This window comes from Monodon monoceros, unplaced genomic scaffold (assembly GCF_005190385.1).
Source record: "Monodon monoceros isolate NGI ecotype Baffin Bay Population unplaced genomic scaffold, NGI_Narwhal_1 Super_Scaffold_21, whole genome shotgun sequence".
Taxonomy (NCBI): domain Eukaryota; kingdom Metazoa; phylum Chordata; class Mammalia; order Artiodactyla; family Monodontidae; genus Monodon; species Monodon monoceros.
Genome location: NW_021703778.1, coordinates 100,369,067 through 100,389,605, shown reverse-complemented (window position 1 = coordinate 100,389,605; position 20,539 = coordinate 100,369,067). Strand labels below are relative to the sequence as shown.

General features: G+C 52.9%; 2 protein-coding genes across 3 annotated transcripts in view; both read left to right on the top strand.

The window, feature by feature from the left end:
* The window catches only part of SLC7A8 (solute carrier family 7 member 8), a 56,128-nt gene extending 42,041 nt beyond the window's left edge, over positions 1 to 14,087 (top strand). The window contains exons 5-11 of one of the 2 annotated variants that reach the window (XM_029239211.1): positions 570 to 723; positions 1,343 to 1,466; positions 3,816 to 3,919; positions 7,489 to 7,585; positions 9,294 to 9,443; positions 10,944 to 11,121; positions 11,626 to 14,087. In XM_029239211.1, coding sequence (XP_029095044.1) covers positions 570 to 723; positions 1,343 to 1,466; positions 3,816 to 3,919; positions 7,489 to 7,585; positions 9,294 to 9,443; positions 10,944 to 11,121; positions 11,626 to 11,771 — 953 coding nt within the window. In that variant the 3' untranslated portion in view covers positions 11,772 to 14,087. The remainder of the gene's footprint in view (positions 1 to 569; positions 724 to 1,342; positions 1,467 to 3,815; positions 3,920 to 7,488; positions 7,586 to 9,293; positions 9,444 to 10,943; positions 11,122 to 11,625) is intronic. The other variant, XM_029239212.1, reaches the window with a different exon arrangement.
* Positions 14,088 to 18,743: 4,656 nt separating this feature from the next.
* CEBPE (CCAAT enhancer binding protein epsilon) lies at positions 18,744 to 20,463 on the top strand. The gene is made up of 2 exons (XM_029239321.1): positions 18,744 to 19,353; positions 19,942 to 20,463. The coding sequence occupies exons 1-2, from the start codon at positions 18,844 to 18,846 to the stop codon at positions 20,275 to 20,277; spliced, it is 846 nt and encodes a 281-aa protein (XP_029095154.1). The 5' UTR covers positions 18,744 to 18,843; the 3' UTR covers positions 20,278 to 20,463.
* Positions 20,464 to 20,539: the final 76 nt, after the last annotated feature.

Below are 20,539 nucleotides of genomic sequence, written 5' to 3'. Positions count from 1 at the left end.
TGCAGGAGATTGTGCTGAGGGCTGGGAAGGCCATTGAAACGCTCCTCGCTGAAGAATCCCTGTCTTCAGGAGATCTGTGCCGTGAAAGGGGAGACCAAACACACACCTTAGGAAGAGACAGGAGGATATTGACAAAGAAAGCCGAACAGGCTTGAGCTAATAATAGCGTCACAGAAGCTTATGTTTGAGTGTTTGTTGTTCTTGGTGCTTTCTCCATGAAAATGTACCAACTTAGATATGAGGGAAGGTGATCAGGAGATTGCCAGTGACTCCCATCCTGCATCTCCGAATCCCAGCAAGCCAGTTCCAATTTACCCTGCCCTGCCCAGTAACCTCCCCTGGCCTTTCTTTCCAAGGAACTCTGCCTTTTAAAAAAGGGACATTCAGAACTGTGCTTTGAACCTGAGCCGCCATTTGGACTCATCATTACCATGTCCTGGGGGGTCCTAGACCTCTACTTCTCTGCTCCTTTCGGCCCCGCTTCTCCAATATGTGGCCTTCACTGGAGACCGGGGGCTGCCGAGTTCTGACGTGTCTCTCTGAGCAGCCTCCTGTCCCTGTGCCCACAGGACAGTACTTCTGGCTGGAGCCAAAGAACGCATTTGAGAATTTCCAAGAACCTGACATCGGCCTCATCGCGCTGGCTTTCCTTCAGGGCTCCTTTGCCTATGGGGGCTGGAACTTTCTAAATTACGTGACGGAGGAGCTTGTCGATCCCTACAAGTGAGTTGCAGTAGCCCAGCTCTCCCTCTCCCCCTTCAAACTCCATGGCACCTGCCACTGGAAAGAGGGAGCCACAGGTCCAGTGCCTACTTCTCCCCTCAGTCCTCTTCTGACCATGACCTGGTCTATCCTGAAGAGCCAGTTCATTTCCCAGGAACTTAGACCATTTGTCACCCACCCTACCAGGAGAAAAATGATCCAGTGACTATGCCAGAGCAGGTGAAAAGCTGAAAAAAATGGTGCTGAGATAACACCACTGCCTTAGAGAATGAAATGTGCCCTGAGAGGATTCCAGGCATGTTACTCATCTGTCTCACGACAGGCAGGTCTTTGTATCTTGAGGTGTGTGTTCGGGGAGAGGGGGGAATGCAGGGTGGAGATTCTGGTCAGGAAGAGATCAACAGGTATGGAGCATATTCCCAACCTAAGCTGTTTCATTTCCTTTCAATTATCCTGCCCATATGGAGACAAAATCCACCCCCCAGGGAGAGGGAGCATCGCAGAAGGCTGCAAGGACAACTTCGTGCAGAAAGACAGAAGGCACTCCCTGGACCCCATGACGAGGCAGGTGGTCCCAGGTGCCAGGCCTTCCCCCCTCTCACCTCCTCTCCCTCTACAGGAATCTTCCCAGAGCCATCTTCATCTCCATCCCACTGGTCACATTTGTGTATGTCTTTGCCAATGTCGCTTATGTCACTGCAATGTCCCCCCAGGAGCTGCTGGCATCAAACGCAGTCGCTGTGGTAAGAAATCAAACTCGGGGAGGGATAAATTAGGAGTATGGGATTAACAGATATGCCCTACTATATATAAAGTAGATAAACAATAAGGACCTACTGTATAGCACAGGGAACTATACTTAATATCTTTTAATAACCTATAATGGAAAAGAATCTGAAATAGAAGATATTTATATCTTTATATATATAGATTATATATAAATATATATATAGCTGAATCACTTTGCTGTACATCTGAAACACTGTAAATCAACTATACTTCAATTTTAAAAAAGGAAAGAAAGAAATCAAACTCACATGCCCTCAAACCGGGAATGATGATATAGACTTGCGGGCTTAGCCCCCCTCACTTTCCCCTGATCCATGGCTTTGTGGGACTGGAAGTCTTCTCAGGTCCTCAGGGCAGAAGCCACGTCTTCAGGTGCCCAGGAGCAATAGGATGGCCAGGTTGTGATGGGCAGCTACACTGCAGAACTGAGTCATTGTCACAGACTGTATGGCCTACAAAACGGAAATATTTACTATCTGACTCTACAAAACTCCTGATCTAGAGCACTTTAAACTTTTATTTATTTATTCATTTAGGCTGCGTTGGGTCTTTGCTGCTGTGCATGGGCTTCCTCTAGTTGCGGCGAGCAGGGGCTACTCCTCGTTGTGGTGCGCGGGCTTCTCATTGCGGTGGCTTCTCTTGTTGCGGAGCACAGGCTCTAGGCACGTGGGCTTCAGTAGTTGCGGCGCATGGGCTCAGTAGTCGTGGCTCGCGGGCTTAGTTGCTCCACGGCATGTGGGATCTTCCCAGAGCAGAGCTCGAACCCATGTCCCCTGCATTGGCAGGTGGATTCTTAACCACTGTGCCACCAGGGAAGTCCTTAGGGCACTTTAAACTTTAAATATGATGATTGTATAAAGGAGATGCGCTCCTCCTTAGAAAGACATAATCTTGCACAAGACTCGCAGTTTCTCTCTGCCTCCGTATCCTCACCTGGACAACTTGACTCCTTCCCTCATTAGGGAAAAGCATATGCAGTTTGTGCTCTTTGGGGAAAGAGATCTTACAGGTCCGAGGCATTGGGGTCCTTGATATCCGGGAAAGACCTGGGAGCCATGCAGTTCCCTCATGTGGCTTCACCTGGGCCACGGCCCCACCCTGCCACTGTCATCATGTGTCTCATCTCTGAAGACCATAAAAAAAGAGGCCCTCCACTGTCCTGTGGCAGCCTGTTCACATGACCACTAACCCTCCCCAGCAGGACAGCTCTTCTAAACAACCCCTTCCCCATAATGTGCTATAAATTATATATAAATACAAATGTGCTATAAATCAAGTATGTACTTGGCTCAGAGAATGTCGAAAAAGCTGATTCCCCAACATTTTATATCCTTTCTTTTTCTAAAAATAAATAAATAAATTTATTTATTTACTTTTGGCTGCGTTGGGTCTTCGTTGCTGCGTGCGGGCTTTTCTCTAGTTGCGGCGAGCGGGGGCTACTCCTCATTGTGGTGCACGGGCTTCTCTTGTTGCGGAGCATGGCCTCTAGGCGTGCGGGCTTCAGTAGTTGTGGCTCGTGGGTTCTAGAGCTCAAGCTCAGTAGTTGTGGCGCACGGGCTTAGTTGCTCCGCGGCATGTGGGATCTTCCTGGACCAGAGATCGAACCCGTGTCCCCTGCATTGGCAGGCGGATTCCTAATCACTGCGCCACCAGGGAAGTCCCTATATCCTTTCAATACATGAAGACTAGTCTATAGCTTCACCACCTTTTATTTCTTGGCCTACGTAGTGGTTTGTTCTTATCACCTCCCCCCCCCACAATATCTTCTGTTTCTATGAATTAGGATTTATCTCTGTTTTACAGATGGGAAAACTGAGGCTCAAAGATTAAGAACTTTGCTCAAGGTCTCACAGCTCCTAAATGTTGGGCTAAGATTTGAAACCCAGCCTGCCTGAGTCGCTCTAGTATAATGTACGCGAGGCCTGGACTCACACAGCTGGTTTCCAGTCCTGGCCCTCCACTTCCTGCGTGTGTGATCTTAGGCAAACTGTTTAATTGCTTTGTGCCTCAATTTCATTATCCATAAAACAAGGATAGCAAATGTTAGTTGTTTATTGTTATTATCACCACCATACACAGTCTCATTCATTAGTTAGTCAGTCCCAAACATTACTGAATCCCCACTGTATAGTCATCACCAAGGGAAGTAGGGGTGCAGGAGGGGCTGGGGCAGGGAAGCTGTGGTCCCTCCTCTCAAGGACTTCAGCAGGGGTGGGTTTGGGAGGGAACATTCCCAGCAGTGACACGCAGGTGGGAGGCTGTGACCTCTCCTTTTATGCTCACCCCCTTGTTTTCTCTCCCAGACTTTTGGAGAGAAGCTCCTAGGGGTCATGGCCTGGATCATGCCCATTTCCGTCGCCCTGTCCACATTTGGAGGAGTCAATGGGTCCCTCTTCACCTCTTCCCGGTGAGTGCCGTCCAGGCCCTTCCTGGGCCAGAGGCCACTCTGCTGTGCATATTGCTCTGTGTATATGTGGGGGGGCTTGTCTCCGTCAGCGGGGTTCTGTATGGGCATCTGGGTGGTGACCTTGCAGGGGGTGATTGCTCACACGAGGGCGTGTGTGTGTGTCTGTGTGGACACGGAGGAGCCTGTGCTGCTCGTGTGGTGACGCACGACGTGTGTGGCTTTAGCTGCGGTGGCAAGAAGCACCATCCCACCTCATGTCCAGAGGAGCAGAGGGCCGAGGAGTCCCCAGGCTGTGTGCTTGGCAACAGAACAGTGCCTTGCCTGCAGCCCCAGAGCCCCTTTCCCACTTGCCTGGAAGCAGGCTGTGCTGGCTGGAAAGGAACCCCACTCTGAAAGGGACCAGGGACGGACCCGTGCCTGGGGCCTCTGGCTGGCCTCTCATGAAAGTCCTGGGCCCAGATTGCAGATCGAATGGGCTCATCTCTGAGTGCCCTGAGGGTGCAGGCTCCTCCCTGTTAAACTGACAGATGGCTGTAGGAGGCCCTTGTGTGGCCACCCATGAGACCGGGTAGGGGTGTGAAGTGAGATGGGTGGGGAAGAACGGAAGGAAAGCATTTGTCCAAAGCCACGTCCTCTACCCCAAACACTCAGGAAAGCCCGAAGCATGAATGGGCCCAGGAGTCCCCAGCCCCCGCCTGCACACATCCGGACGTCTGCCCCCTTCTTAATGTCCCTTTTTGCTGTCTCCAGAATGGGCGGTTGAGGCTGGCAGATGCTGGATGATTTCCATTGATGTGGTCCAAAGGGTCCTCCCAGGGTTCTTAGAAAGCCCCCTCCTCCAAGGGCACAGTCCTACTCAAAAGATACAGCAAAAGCAGTGAGCCCCCGAATTCAGCTGCTTCCAAAGCCAACGTCACATTAGGGAGGAGTTCCTGTGAAATGACAAGGGAGTGTCATGTTTTCAGGACCCAGGGCAAGAAAGAGGGAGTGTGGGCATTCCCCGTACCCCAGGACCCTCCGACACTCACCCACGGCAACCTCGTGTGCGTGTTACACAGGAGCAGTGACCACCTGGAGGCCCCAGCCGAGGGCAAGCGGTGGAAGAGCAGTGACCCATGAGGCTCTCTGGGATCTATTGAAGGAGAGTGACTGGCTCCAGTCGCTTTAGAGTGGGGTTTGTCCCTCGGGTAGGCCGAGCAGCGGTCTGCGTGCATGTGGTCCAGCTATGTGTGCATGCGGGAGGCGGTGGCCCAGTGCGCTCGGCCTCGGATTCAGAGGCACAGCTCACCCGGCAGGCCTCCTCAACTCATCTTTCCAGTTCCTTCCATCCTTCCTTTCTTCCTCCCTCCCTTCCCCCCTCCCTCCCTCCCTCCCTCCTTTTCTTCCTTGCTCCATCCCTCCCTCTTTCCCTCCTCTCTTCCTCCCTTCCTCCCTTCCTGCCTCCTTCCCTCCTTCTCTCTCTTACTCTTTTGTTTGGGGGTATGGAGAGGATGATCCTTCCTGAGGAGTAGGAGCGTGTGTGCGTGTGTGTCACGCTTAATGTCATGTCTCCTCTGTGGTCGGCTAGCTGGGCAAGGATTGTCTCTTGTGAACTTGACTTGCCAATGCTGTTGGACCTGCCAGCTCCACTTGGTCCTGGCTGCATGTGGAGGAGGGATGTGAACTTGGGACCCTGGTTATGTGCATGGTGAGGCCCACAGAGCACCTGGGGCTCCATTGGGTGCATGAGGCTGCACTGCAGAGGGGCGATGTCATGTGGCTGCATGAAACTAGTGACACAGGACAAGGTAGTTGATGATGGCAACTGGTGGTGTACATATGGGTACTTGGGACCATAATCGACTCCCATGCTTCTGAGGAGCCGCACCACTCTCCCCCATACACAAATCACAAAGTGACAGTTCTCTTCAGAACCCCCAGTGTGCTGATTCTGTTCCTTTCTGTCCCCATCACACCATCCCCTTCCTCTCAATGCTTAGGTGCTCCTTTCCCTACAAAGTCCTAGAAAAAAGGAAAAGTGGCCTAATTTCCAATGAAAAGTGGCCTAATTTCCTAATAACAGCTTACAGTATTCTCTCTTTTTCTTAGGAGAGGAAAGAAGAAGAAGGCTGCTCTTTATGTTAAAATTTCTCTTTTTAAAAATAATTTATAAATACCAATATCCTGGTCGTGATATAGTAGTATAGTTTTGCAATATGTTACCAATGGGAGAACTGGGTGAAGGATACACAGGGTCGCTCTGCATTATTTCTTACAACTGCATGTGAATCTATGATTATCTCAAAATAAAATTTTAATTTTTTTAACTTAAAAAATAATTTTGGGGGAATTCCCTGGCAGTCCAGTGGTTAGGACTCCGTGCTTTCACTGCTGAGGGCCCGGGTTCGATCCCTGGTTGGGGAACTAAGATCCTACAAGCCGCCACGCGGTGCAGCCAAAAAACAAACAAACAAACAAAAAAAGTTTATTCTAATTATAAGTTTCCTGTCTATTTCAAAAATGTTTTAACTTATAAAATCTAAGAAAGAAAATTTAATTTACTCATAATTCTACCACCCAGAGGTAATTGGTTGATATCTTAATGTTTTTACATGCCTGTAAATAATATCTTAGTTAATAGGAATCATACTGCATGGAATCGTACAGTTTTCTATCTTGCTTTTTTCATTTAATGTTATATTGTGAGCATATTCTCACACAATCAATTTTTTTTCAAAAGCATTATGTATGCATAACATTCCATTTTATAGATATACCATAATTTATGTAACCATCTACTTCATGGCATTTAGGGCGTTTCCAATCTTTTTTATCATCACAGTATCTTTGTATGTACACCTTTCACTAACTCTATTCATTTCTTCAGGATTTGGGGGGAGAATAGAATAAGTAGCTTAAGGATATAAATGTTCAGGTATAATTTACATACAATAAAATACACGGATCGTAAGCGTTCAGGTTGATGAGTTTTGACGATTGTAGACAACCGTGTAACTACCACTCAAAACAAGATATAGAACATTTCCACATATCCCCCAAGTTCTCGCGTGTCCCTTCCTGGTCTACCACCCATTCCCCACCCCACAAAGGCAGCTACTTCCTGAGTAGGATAGGCATGTTTTTAAGGCTTTTCATGTACAGTTTAGTCCCCATGTCTCAAAGAACCTATATCCCTTGAGGAGGAAGGAGGCACATTTTTAAAGGGATTAAAGCTTTAGGCAAAGGAGAGAGGCTACTCCTACAGCACTCCAGGTTTTGTGAGAGACCCACAGAGTGACAGCACGGTCATCAGTAACCCCAAGCCACCCAGACCACACTCAGGGTCTCCACACTCCAGAATCCATCCACTTATCCACTGACTGCCTCTGGTTTGCCTGCACCTGCCTTGTGAACGTGGGTCATTTGACTAGTGGGCTGGAAGGTGTGCACGAGAAGGCAGGTACCTGGCTGGAGGGGGGATGCTCCTGTGTGGGCAGAGGTGGGCATGGATAAGGGAGCCGGACTAGGGAGGAAGCATCCTGGGATGGTCCATGGGCCATCGCAGGCTGACCTGCTTTTCTCTCTGCCAGGCTGTTCTTTGCTGGAGCCAGGGAGGGCCACCTTCCCAGTGTGTTGGCCATGATCCACGTGAAGCGCTGCACCCCAATCCCAGCCTTGCTTTTCACAGTAAGGTTCCCTCCCTCTGCCAGCCCTACACACACCCTCCCTCTTTGTGCTGCTTTGAGCTGGGAGTTCACAGTTCCCACACACGCCCCTGTCACCCTTGTGCTCCTAGGTTTCTCTGGGCCTTAAATAATCTGGCAAATGGTACACATGGGCCTGATTAACATCAAGAGATATAGCAAGGAAAGACCCTGGGTCCTGAAATACCTTAAGGTTCCCAGGCTGGCTCATTTCATTCTCCCATACTTTGGGGTCAGACTGAAGTGGCTGCAGTCTTCAAGATTTTACAACCTCACAAAGAAACTTCTTTCTTGGCTCCCCCTGCACCTGTTACCCACTGGGTAGTAGCTTTGGGCCTCTGCTCCTGGCTGATCACTGCACACTCCCAGCCCTCCCCATCAACCTTCCTGCTCAAGGAGGCTCTGCCAGGCTCTTGGGAAACATCACTGAAACAAATTTGGTCTCAGGGTACACCAAATAAGAAAAATCATAAAGGAAGACTGGTAAACTGGTAAACCGAAAATGGAGAAAAGGAAACTAGGGATGGGAGGGGTAAATGGTAAATGGTGGTAAATGGAGGTGGAATTACCCCGGAGTAGAAGCATTTAGAGAGAGCAAACAGAAGGAGCAAAGACTTGTTCCTGATGAGTCTTTGGGGTTATTTTTTTTTCTTTCTGGATCCTGACTAAAATATCAAAAATGACTTCGGTTCACCAGAGAAGCAGTTAGACCAGGGTAGTAGAGCTCTCAGGAGTGAAGGGCATTCGCTGTACAACGTGAGGGGGAATCTCAGAATGTTCAGATACAGGAAGAAGGTCATCCTGGTTGGTTAGTGGTGAAAGGCAACTGGAGAAGACTCAATGCTCCCAGTGAGCCACAAACTTTTTTCAGTTTAAGCCAATGGTGCAGGCCTATGACTGCAGTGCAAGTACAGTAAGAATCTGGCTTTGTCATCTCTTAAAATCTTCCCGATTATTTCCACCATCAGATCTTACGGGAGAACCGAGCCTTCTGTTGGCCTGAAACAAATTAGCAGAGGGAAAGAACATGGTTCCGAGAGAGCCACTGAGATGATTTTGAAGTTAGAAAGTGAATTCTATCAAGAAAACGTCACAGGGACGTTATGAGGGTTACATGAGTTAATATTTGTAGAATGCTAAAGAAAGCACCTGACACTTAAGAAGTGCTATATAACTGTTTATGATTTTTTTTAAAAAAAAAAAAAAAGGAAGGAAGAAAAATAAATTAGATGACTCAACCAGGAAAAGAGGATGAGGGCAAGAATAAAGCCTTAATCTGCAGTTAACAACCTTCCCTAAGGGATTAAAAAAACAAAATTAGCTTGAGCTTCAACCGAGGAAGAAATATAAATGAGACCAGGGTGGCATAGGTCCGGCTGCCACCAGTGTGGCCAGTCCAGTTGTTTACAGCCAGTATCTGTTCTGATTGGTTAGTGCCCATGCTGTACCTGCTGTATCTGTGGTTAAACGTTTTGATTATCACCCATGTGGTGAGAAAGAACTTCCTGGTGTTGGAAGTGTTAGCAATGACCTGGGTTTCTAGGAGAGGTTGTAAAGTCTCCATTTTGAGAGATCCGCTATAAAATGGCATCGTCTGCCTAGAGGCAGGGGAACAGCCCCGACCAGTAAACAGCTCCTCCAGTCTCCTAATGCCTTTCTGATCACCGATGAGCTTCTCCCACTCCCCCCAGTGCATCTCCACCCTGCTGATGCTTGTCACCAGCGACATGTACACACTCATCAACTATGTGGGCTTCATCAACTACTTCTTCTACGGCGTCACAATTGCTGGACAGATAGTTCTTCGGTGGAAGAAGCCAGACATCCCCCGCCCCATCAAGGTGCGAGAACCTCCCTTTGGGGCCCCTCCCCCTCCTCCACTGGTTCTAACTAAGCTCAGATTTTTACATCACCTTGTTCTCGCTGCTGACCGCAGCTCATCATCTCCATGAGTGTGGGAGACCCTCTGGGAAGCAAAGGCCATGTGTGAATGGGGCAGCCTTTCCATTCTCCACTGGGGACAGGACCAGAGCAAACTGCAGCTGGAGGAATAGGTTAGATGAAGCGATACATCCATCCTGTCATTCCTTTGTTTCCTATGGCTCTAAGTCTTTAAAAAGTCAGCTGATTTTCCCTCGACCTTCTAACCTGACCAGTCTCCTACTCGTCCCTCCAGGTAGCTGGGTTCACTCATGCAATCTCTCCGTCTCATCCCGGAATGAGTTTCCTTCTCCCATCTGCCTCTCCAAATTGTAACCATTTTCCACACTCAAGGACCTCTCTTCCTTGAAGCTTCCCAGTCCACTCCAGCCTTCCGTGATCCTCCCTTTTTAAACTACTATGGCCCTGCACGTAGTAGGGTGCCTGGTGAAACTCTCGATTGTACCAGGAATAAATTTGTGATGGGAACAGATGGGAGTACTCAGAACAGCATACGCCAGAGTGCTATGGGTTCTCCTGCAAATTAGAAGACTAGGGTATATCCCTGAGCTATCTGAACAATCCTATTCTGGAAACACAGACTAGATGCTTCTAGAAGATTCTGCCAGCTGAGGAGTCGAGGGCTCTCGAAATCTCTCTGCCACTTTCCTACCACTCTTAGAAAGCCTGCTAGAGAGAAGAGGAAGTAGAATAACCCCATCTCCCTACCACACGCATACCCTCTAAGAGGAGAGGACAAGAGGAGAAAGGCAGAGTCTAGAGTCTTGAAGACTCTACAGGGGACTCCCACCTGTGGTCACAAGAGCAGGTGGAGCCCACAGAGTTTGCTTCTTCCTGAAGTAAATAAGGCCCCGGGCTGCCTTATGCCACACTAGGTTTCCTGATTTCTCTCGTCTTGGCAGAAACTGCTTGAAACAAATTGGGACTGTCCCTGGTGAGAGGGAGGGACATCTGCCACATCCTGCCAGCCGGGGGAGGGGAGCCTGACTGACAGGTCCTCTCCTTCTTGCCCCTCACTCATTTCTCCTGCTCTCCTTCTCCCGAGGACCTCAGCAAGCATATATCAATATACCAGCAAGCTCATCCACCTATATGGGCTTCTCTGGCTGCTACAGGCACACAGCTGGATGATGAGGCCTTGTTTGATCCCACCTCGGAGGACAATGAGAATTGTCCCCTCCCTAGGCCCCCCCCACCCCCCTAACTGTCCCACTGCCGACGTTCGCCAGCATCTGCTGACACAGCACTTGCCCCATCAGGGCTCGGGGTGTGGGAGCCACAGAGCTGAGTGAAACCCAGCTTTGCCCTCCAAGCACTTCCCTGTGGGTGAAGAAGGGGGAAGGTGCCCTGATGCCGGGGGCCGTAGCATCCATGCAGGTAACGGTGCCTCTGATCCACAGGTCAGCCTGCTGTTCCCCGTCGTCTACTTGCTGTTCTGGGCCTTCCTGCTGGTCTTCAGCCTGTGGTCGGAGCCCGTGGTGTGTGGCACCGGCCTGGCCATCATGCTGACAGGGGTGCCTGTCTATTTCTTGGGTGTTTACTGGCAACACAAGCCCAGGTGTTTCAATAAGTTCATTGGTAAGTTGCTGAACATTCTGAGTGGCTAGAGGGCCCCCTGGTCTGGAAGACAGTGGTCAGCAGTCTGGTTGGGGAACCCCACCAGGATAGGGAGGTGGGGCCGTAGAGCACTGGAGAAAGGGTCGGGACGGGAGAGGCCAGGTGCCTCCCCAGAGACCTCTGAGGAGAGGAGAACGGCGGATATTTCCGCACAGACCTTAGGCCTCCAGAGTGGCCATCCTATAGCAGCTGCCCTGGGCTGCGTGGAGACCAGGGGACACCCTAGAATTGGCGGGCGGTGGGCACGGAGCCTTGAGGAGTAGGAGCGGCCAGCAAAAAGGCTGCCCAGAGACGGAGGAGGTAGGTGAGGTGACCGTCTCCTGGAGAGGGAGTCCCCTCACGGCGCTGGTGGCTCAGCTGAGGCCAAACGCTGCGGCAGGAGAGCTGGGAAGGGCCCTGGTCTGGCTGGCCAGGTTGGTTGGACACTCAGCGCTGATCTGGTTTCTATGTGGCCTCCTCCTGCAGAGTTGCTGACCCTGGTGAGCCAGAAGATGTGTATGGTTGTGTACCCCAAGGTGGAGGAGGACTCAGGGACAGAGGAGCTACAGGAAGACATGCAGGAGCAGCGGCAGCCCACTGCCCCCAAGGACAAGGATGCAGAGGAGGCCTGAGGAACACCCTCCCCTCTCAGCTGCTTCCCTCCTCCTTCATCCCCCTCTCTGCCCTCCTGCCCTGCCTGGGTCCCCCAAACACACACACCCCTCTGCTTCTGTCATGCAGGGGCAGGACCTGGGTGTGGGTGGTGAGAAACTATAAACAAAGATTCTGACATTTGTACCCAAAGATCCAGTCTCCTCTCACCCCCAAGGCCTGTGTCTAAAGCAGTGGAGCTTCCAGGGGTGCCCTACACGGCCCTCCCTCCTGGACCCACACCCTTAGTCGCTTCCTCAGGAACCTGAGTTCAGGGCTGCCTTCCCTCCCCATTCCTGAGCCCGAGGGAGGCCTCAGCTCCAACAGAAGTGGCAGCAACAGTGAGTCACTTGGGGACAGACTCGAGCAAATCTGTCACCATTAAAGGTCAGCTGAAGAGACCCAAATCCCCCTCCCTTCACCAGTGACCGAAGACATCAGAGGTGATGCTTCCCTCTGTCCCCCCCCCCCCCCTCCCCCCCCCCCCCCCCCCACAGCCTGGGCCTTCTGTGCAGAGTGAGGTTCCTGTCAGGACAGCATCTGCCCACTGACCTAAGGACCAATGTGCAGGAGGACTGCCCCCTCCCCTAACCCCGGCCGGGCCTGTGGAACAGATTGGGAAAGGCTCAGATTGTAGAAACCCAGCCTTGCCCCTGCCTCCTCCCCCCAACTCAGTGCCAAAGCTTCCTGAAGCCAGAAAGCTGCTTATTTCCAATGTAGCAGACATTTCTCTCCTAATGACAAAGCAGCTCCTCTCTTCCTCCCTCCCACCCCCATGGGAAGGAGCCCGCCATCCTGTTACCCCGCAGTGATGCTCCAACACAGCCCCAGGCAGCCAGCTCTGCCGGCACCCCCATCTTGCCCTTCTCCTCCTCTCTGGACTTTGGCTCCTGGGGTGTGAAGGCTCCCCAAGCCCTTCATGCCTGAAAGTCGAGCCAAATCAGCCTTAAGTCACCTCCCATCCAAGAACTGGACCTAAAAATACCCCCTTATTTCCAGCCCTCTGGCCAGACCTGGCATGAAAAGCCTTCCAGGGAGGGAGGGCTATTTCCCATCTTCCCAGAGGTACCCGTCCCATCCCCTCAGAGACTGTTTGGGGAGAAAGTGTATTCCGAAGGCCATTTCCTCCCCCAACTCAGATCACCCCTCCCTCCTTTCTGCTCACACCACTGTCCTGTCTGGACAGCCTCCAGGACAGGATGAGAGGACAGTGGCAGAAGGTACCCACTTTGGAGGCTCTCAGAAAAGCCCGTTCTCTATGGTTTGCAGACTTGTGGCCATCCTGTCCTGCAGGCAGGAAGCTGCCATTCCCTGTGCTCCAAAGAAGGTGCTGGTGTTTGCCCTGGGCCCTTGCAGCCTCCTAGCCACACCTGTTGTGCTAAGGACTGGGATTCTTTTATCCCAAGCAGGAGTCCCCCCCTTCCCCCAACTCCCTATCCTGTCTGCTGAAACTGGAAAACCTGGGGAGTCCTCCTGGCCTATTTGGGTCTCCCAGCTTCCCACCCAGCCTGCTTGAGCCTGCATTGGTAAGATGCGGGTTTGGTCCGAGTTGTGGTCCCTTCAGAGTGGACTCCAGGCAGACTGGGGCTGGCCCCTGGAGGGTCAGGGGACCATCCTCTTGTTCCCTCTTCTCATTCCTCCAACCTTCAATTATTGTTTTTTTGTAAAGTGGATGCCTTACTTTTTGGATACATATTTTTGAAGCTGGCATTTATATTTCTTTTGGATTTTTAAGGTTTTGTTCTTTTTTTTTTCGGGGAGGGTTTTAGTTATAGCTGGATAATAATCTTCTGTCTTTGAGTTGGTTTAGGTTTTAGTTGTGTGTTTTGTTTTGTGAGGGTTTTTTTTTTTTTTTCTGTTGATGTAATAAAATTTTAAATGGAAATGAAGTTGGTGGTGTTAATAATTCAATGACCTTCCAAGACAGAGTCTCCAGGCACTTCCTGTCTCTGTCAGGAGGGAGGTCTTTGGTTGCCAGGTTCCTTCCAGGATGGCATTCCTGAAAGTCCTTGCGCTCCATAGCTTCGAGCTGTCCCAGGGCCCAGTGCCAGCGCGTTTTAACAGCTCCCTCTCGTTTTGAACCGAAAACTTTCTCATTGCTTCTGTGAAGTCACGAGTGTTAAGATCCTGCCTATGTATTGTGCTGAGAGCCTGCAAACTATCTGGGAAGAAGAAACTCATCCCTACCCAGGGTGGGAACATGGGCGACAGAGAGACAGCACCAAGCTGAGTGGAGAGAGGCGAAGGCATCAGGAAGGGACAGGCTGAGCCTGTGGAGAGACCCCAGTGAGGGTGGGGGGGGGTTAGGCAGTTAGGAGAGCACCCAGCTGGATGCCAGGGGCTTGATGGGAGGGACTGGGAGGTGAGGTGGGGTCCACTCAGCTGTCTGAGTGAAAGACTAGGAGGGCTGAGGGATCAGGGAAGAGGAGGAAGCAGTCAAGGTAAGGACAAGTACCTCCTGGCGCTCTGGGTTAATCGCTGGAGGAAGTTGACAGGATTAGTCCTTGCTTGGAGTCCCTCCTTTGTGGGCAGCCCTCCCGGCTGCCTGTCCTGAGACAGCATCATTCCAGAGCCAGCACTGCGGACAGACATGCGGAGGAGGCAGGGCCGGGGGGCAGGTGGGGTGAGGGGTGTGTTAAGACATCACCCTTCACCATCTGGAACACTGTGAGGACACTGGCAGGCAAGATGCCTCCACTCCCAGTCTCAGCCTGGCCCCAACACGCCTGTTTTGTGGCTGGCGTTCTAGACTGAGGCTGGAGGCTTGCCATTCACAGGGGCACAGACACTTGGCTCTGAGACCCAGCCCAGCCACCAAACAGCTGTGTGTCCCTGGGCAAGTCAGTTAACCTATTTAGCACTTTTAGAGGGATGAAAAAAGAAGACTGAATCTAATCTCAAAGGGTTCCTGAATCTCCCAGCCCATGGCTGTCCCAAAAGAGTGAGAGCAAACTGGGCAGAGGCCAGTCTTGTGCAAGAGGCCCTTCTCCAAGCTTCACATCCCCCTTGGGGATTCCCTCAGTTCCCCAACACACACTTTTCCTTTCCCCAGGCTCCCAGAGGCTTCCTCATGTCACCCCATTCCAGCAAGTCCAGCCCTCCCCAACCTTTCTCAGTCCCTGGAGACACCTGTCCCTGGGGGCCCCCTCTCTTTTGTAAGGTGACACTTGCTGATCTTTTCAACCTGCTCAAAAGGGCAAATGTGGGTCTCTTCCTAGGCAACATGCATTTATTTTTAACCTGGGCCTTTAAGCTGTCTTAACCCTGTCAGTCACTTTAATGTGAGGAATTTCAGATGCTCTGATCTGGGGGAATTTGGGAGCCTTTGGAGGTCACTGAAATCACAGCTGCTTATGCATTCATTTATTAATGTAGTCGAACAATAAATATTTCTCTAACCATTGTATCCAGGATTTTGCTATATGCTGTGGGAACAGCAAACTTACTCTTGAATTTTCCAAGTCAGCACAGACTTCAAATATCTTGCGTCACTGTCTCCGTAAGAACACTCATATATATCAACACACCTGTCCTTAATTCTAGTTCAGGCAATGTGGTCACCCTAGCTGAAAAAGTATCTGACCTACCTTTAAGGAGCAAATAGTCTTGGGGGAAAGAAGATAAGAATGCACATGGCACGTATGTGTGCACATCACAGATCACTGCCCACTCTGCTGGGCCGCGCGCGTCTGCAGGCAGGGCTGGACCCGCCCTGCGCAGTGCCTGGGACCTACGTGCAAAAATCCCTGTCCAATTGAGGCTTCAGACAAAGCTGCAGGTAGCGTGTCACTCAGGAGACACAGATAAACCCGCAGGGGGGCAGTCAGAGGGCCGGAAGGAGACTGACTTGGCTGAGACCACTTGCTTTCCATACATTATCTTATTCAAAGTTTAATTAAACAACCGACAAAGTAGGCATTACTACTGCCATTTTACAAGTGAGATTAAGTAACTGGCCCAAGGTCACCGAGTGGTAGGTGACAGGGAGATCTGAGCCAGGTTCTATCTGACATGCTCGCTGCCTCCCTGTTGGAAGGACTTGGTGAAGGAGGTGGTGTTTGAACTGAGGCCTGTTACAAAGTCATTAAGATACTACAGGGGCTGGGCTTCCCTGGTGGCACAGTGGTTGAGAGTCCGCCTGCCGATGCAGGGGACACGGGTTCATACCCCGGTCCGGGAATATCCCACATGCCGCGGAGCGGCTAGGCCGGTGAGCCATGGCCGCTGAGCCTGTGCTCCGCAACGGGAGAGGCCACAACAGTGATAGGCCCGCGTACCGCAAAAAAAAAAAAAAAAAAAAAAAGATACTACAGAGGCTTTGTTTCAGTTAATGCACACAGGTAGCAGCAGCAGCTGCAGGGAGAAAATGATCCTGCTGACCAGGGGACCGCGGGCGGGCTTCCATCCGCTCCGGAGCATCTCCGCACAAGCCCAGAATCCCCCAGCCCTTGACTAGCACTGCCCTCCCTACCCCCTTCCCCTCCCGCGCCCCCTCCTTCCCTAACCAGACGTCCAGAGCGCCCCGGTTACTGGGAAACGCGGCAACGTCAGCCAGAGAGGTGAGGGGCCGAGATCACTTATCTCCTCCACGGCGGAGCTCCGAGCGTTCTCATTTCCTGCCGGCCTATCTGCACACCTCCCGGCTTCCTCCAGCCCCGGCTCGCCCGCTCCTGACGCAGTCTCCCCCTCCCCCAGGGTGCCGGACTGAGGGCAAAGAAAGCTCTCTGAGTCACACAGCTCCCCCTTTCCCTAGCCCTTCTTCCCCGGGGGCTTTTAAGAACTAGACCCCTGCCCTTTCCCCCCATGTCAGCGCCACAGCCTTGCCTGACCTTGGGTGGCCGCCTCTCAGCCTCGTTTTCCTCCTTTATAAAGCAAGGATAAGTACACCGTCTATCTTGCTTACTTTCCTATCCGATTCACAGGGAAATGGTCTGCAAGGAAAAGGGTATGTTTCAATGACTGAAAAAGCATAACACCGGAAAATGCAAGGCCTTCACTATCATCACTAGTTCATCGTCAGGGAGTGAACAGAATTCCTCCTCACTGAGCCAAGGGCCTGGCCCTGGTCCTCTCCGCCTGCCCACTCTCCCTGTAACTGCACTGCAAGACCCCCATCTCGGCCATGTTTCCTCTTCCTCCTTCCGGGCGTCTTGCCCTTGCCAGGGCTGTGGGAGGCTGCCCTCTGCCGGTTCACCTGATTCCTGACCGCAGTGGCCCCTCGAGTCCTGAATTTTGGGCCAATATTACCACCTGGTGTTTAACTGAGGCACTGCTGCCAAACTGGTGCAGCTCAGCTTTGGTACCTGTTTGCCACACCGTCCTCTGAAATGGAGAGAAGGCAGAAATCTCCCGGTCTGGGACCTGAGATCTGTCTCCCGGGTGCAAGCAGACTTCCTCAGGCCAGGTCAGGGCTTTCAGAGAAAATACCTCAAGCTATGCACAGAGAGTGGGGGGGGGGGGCAGGGAGGAATGCTAAATAGAGGTGTAATTGCCTGATTTGCAGGCCGCCCTGTCTCTGTCTGCATACTTTATTTTAGCGTCCAATGCTGTACACAGCCCCTCAGCATTTGCACCACTGAGGCCTGGCCCTTGTTGTGCCCGACTTACAAAACCTTCTGGCCTCCACAGGGCACTCACAGCTTTTGCTGGTGACAAAAGAGCCAGTGACACATTTCTATGTGTCCTTTCCTTCTCACTGTACCTATAGTCCCTTTTGCAGATGAAATGCAACAGGTAAAAGCAGGGCCACAGCGGTATCTCTGACAGGAGGGAGTGGGTAGTTCCCAGAGGAAAGAGAAAAGGGAAGGGAGAGGGGGCCCTCATCTGAAACTAAAAGCACAGAGAGCAAGCCATGGGTTTCTCCTGGAGACCCTGAAACAGAGCCCCAGGAAGAGGTGATGACAAAAGAGAAGGCTTCTCAAGCCTCACAAGAGGAAGTGGACCCAAGAGAGGTCAGAGAACGGCCATGCAGAAGGAAAAAGAGCAAACTGAGCTGCTGCGAGCGCCTGAGCCCTGCGGCACAGGAAACGGGCAGAGCCCTCAGGACCCGGCTGGGGCAGAGCGCCAGCCCGAGGCTCTGGCAGTGTAGGCCAGGCGCTGGAGCCACCGGAATAGTGCAGCTGTCAGTTCCTGGGGCTGCCAGGGTCTGGGGCACAGGGCCCAAGCCCTGACCAGGTGCCTCAGCTGAGCCTGGGCAGTCAGGGATGGTGCCAGGCTGCTAGAGCTAGCCTGGGCTGGAAACTCGTGAGGGCTTGGGCTGTTACACAGACCCTGTGCAAAAACCTAGCAAAAAGAGCCTGCTCTGCACCATGAGACAAGCCCTAGTGTATGGCTTGGTCCCAGACATCACTACTTCCTAAACCCCTCAAACAACACCCCGTGGCTTGCACCCAGGAGAGTGGCTCGGAGAGGTGGGGCTACAAAAAGAACTGAGTGGCCCTGGGGGTAGGTGGAGACCAGCACTGTAGGGGGGAACTGTGAGGGAGGGAGGCGTGTCCAGGGAGGAGCTCAGATCAGGCTGGGGGTCAGCACTGGAAGAGGGTTTTCTCTGTTCCTTCTGACTGGGCATTCATTCTGCACAGGACTTTCTGGAAGTTGGAGGGAGGAGGATACTCAGAGTAAGGTGTTGCCCTCAAGGAGGATTCTGGAATCCCCTGGACTCGACAGGGAGGGGGAGGCATTCCCAGAAGAATCAGCTCCTGGGCACCTCAGAACCCTGGCTTGGAGCCTAACCAGAGTACCCCCAACTGCTTAAATAGGCCAGGGGCCCCATTTCTTTAAAGCCTGCATCCCTCCCTCTGCGGTGTGCCCTGCCCCTCCCTGAGTCACCCCAGGGAGAGCTGGGGGAAAAAAGGGAAGAGAAAAGAGGCATTGACTACAGAGGAAGGAAAAGGAAACAGCAGAGGAGGGAGGAGAGAAGCCACACAGGAGTGGGTGACAGCGGAGATCGGAGAGGGCAGATCTAGGGCAGGGGGAGACAGCAAGCCGAGCATCCCAAAGGGTGCCCCAAGAGCAAGGCGGCCAGGGGCGGGGAGCTGAGGGGGCGGGCCGGCCATGTCCCACGGGACCTACTACGAGTGCGAGCCCCGGGCTGGCCAGCAGCCACTTGAGTTCTCAGGGGCCCGAGTGGGGCCTGGGGAGCTGGGGGACATGTGTGAGCATGAGGCGTCCATCGATCTGTCTGCCTACATCGAGTCTGGGGAGGAACAGCTCCTCTCTGACCTCTTTGCTCTGAAGCCGGCACCTGAGGCCCGAGGCCTTAAGGGCCCTGGAACCCCTGCCTTCCCCCACTACCTGCCGCCTGACCCGCGGCCCTTCGCCTACCCTCCACATACCTTCGGCCCCGACAGGAAGGCCTTGGGGCCTGGCATCTACAGCACCCCAGGGAGCTACGACCCCAGGGCTGTGGCTGTGAAGGAGGAGCCTCGGGGGCCCGAGGGCAGCCGGGGGGCCAGCCGCAGCGGCTACAACCCTCTGCAGTACCAAGTGGCGCACTGTGGGCAGACGGCCATGCACCTGCCCCCGGCCCTGTCAGCACCCAGCCAGCCCTTGCGCGTCCTCAAGGTAAGAGTGGCTCAATTCTCCTCCCCGCCACCCAGGGGCTGGAGGGAGGCCCGTGTGGATGGGGTCTGTGTGTGGTGTTGCTCTGTGAAATCGACCCACCACAAGCCCTCTGTGTTCGCCACCCAGTCGTAACCCCTCTTGGCTTCTCTGTGAATTCACTCCCCCGCCGATCCCCACTGTGTGACCGGAACCAATGTGTCCTGCAGTCCCTGTGACCAGCTGACCTGCTCTGATCTCAGCACGCCCCCTTCCCAGTTTCTCTGCTGCCCACCAGCTCCCTCCTCTCGTTTCTGTGTCACCTCCTGCTTCTAGAAGAGGAAATGCCTGCTGATGATAGAACTGGAGACTCAAGGTAGATGGAAGGAAAGTGTCCTCAGAGAGTGTGGGGACATGAAAGGGAGTTTGGGTCCGAGCAGAGGACACTGTACGTCTGGCAGGGCAGTGGCTGTTCTACTGGGGGCCAGGAGCTGGCTCTGAATCCCACATCTCTCTGACGCTCCAAGTGTGCTCTGACCACTGGGATTCCTGCCCCACCTTTGCTCTACTTCCCCACAGCCCTCACTCTTGTCTCTGTACCTTCCCCTCCAGGCCCCTTTGGCGGCTGCCGCGCCCCCCTGCAGCCCCCTCCTCAAGGCACCCTCACCGGCCGGCGCCTCGCACAAGGGCAAGAAGGCCGTGAACAAAGACAGCCTGGAGTATCGGCTGCGGCGGGAACGGAACAACATCGCGGTGCGCAAGAGCCGCGACAAGGCCAAGAGGCGCATTCTGGAGACACAGCAGAAGGTGCTAGAGTACATGGCCGAGAATGAGCGTCTGCGCAGCCGCGTGGAGCAGCTGACCCAGGAGCTGGACACCCTTCGCAACCTCTTCCGCCAGATCCCTGAGGCCGCCAACCTCATCAAGGGTGTAGGGGGCTGCAGCTGAGCCCGCCTGGCAGACTGTGGGCACCAGCCCCCGGGGCTCAGCCTGACCCTGGGGACCCTCACCCTAGAGGCCCCACAGGCCGAGTCAGAGACAAAGACCATGGACAAATGGCAGCGGGGCGGGCAAGACAAGGAGGAGGGCGGGCCCCAGCATAATGATTCTGTGGCTGAATAAAACTGCACTATGGCACGGTGCTGGGGCTGTACAGTGGGCCCGTGTGTGTGTGTGTGTGTGTGTGTGTGTGTGTGTGTGTGTGTGTGTG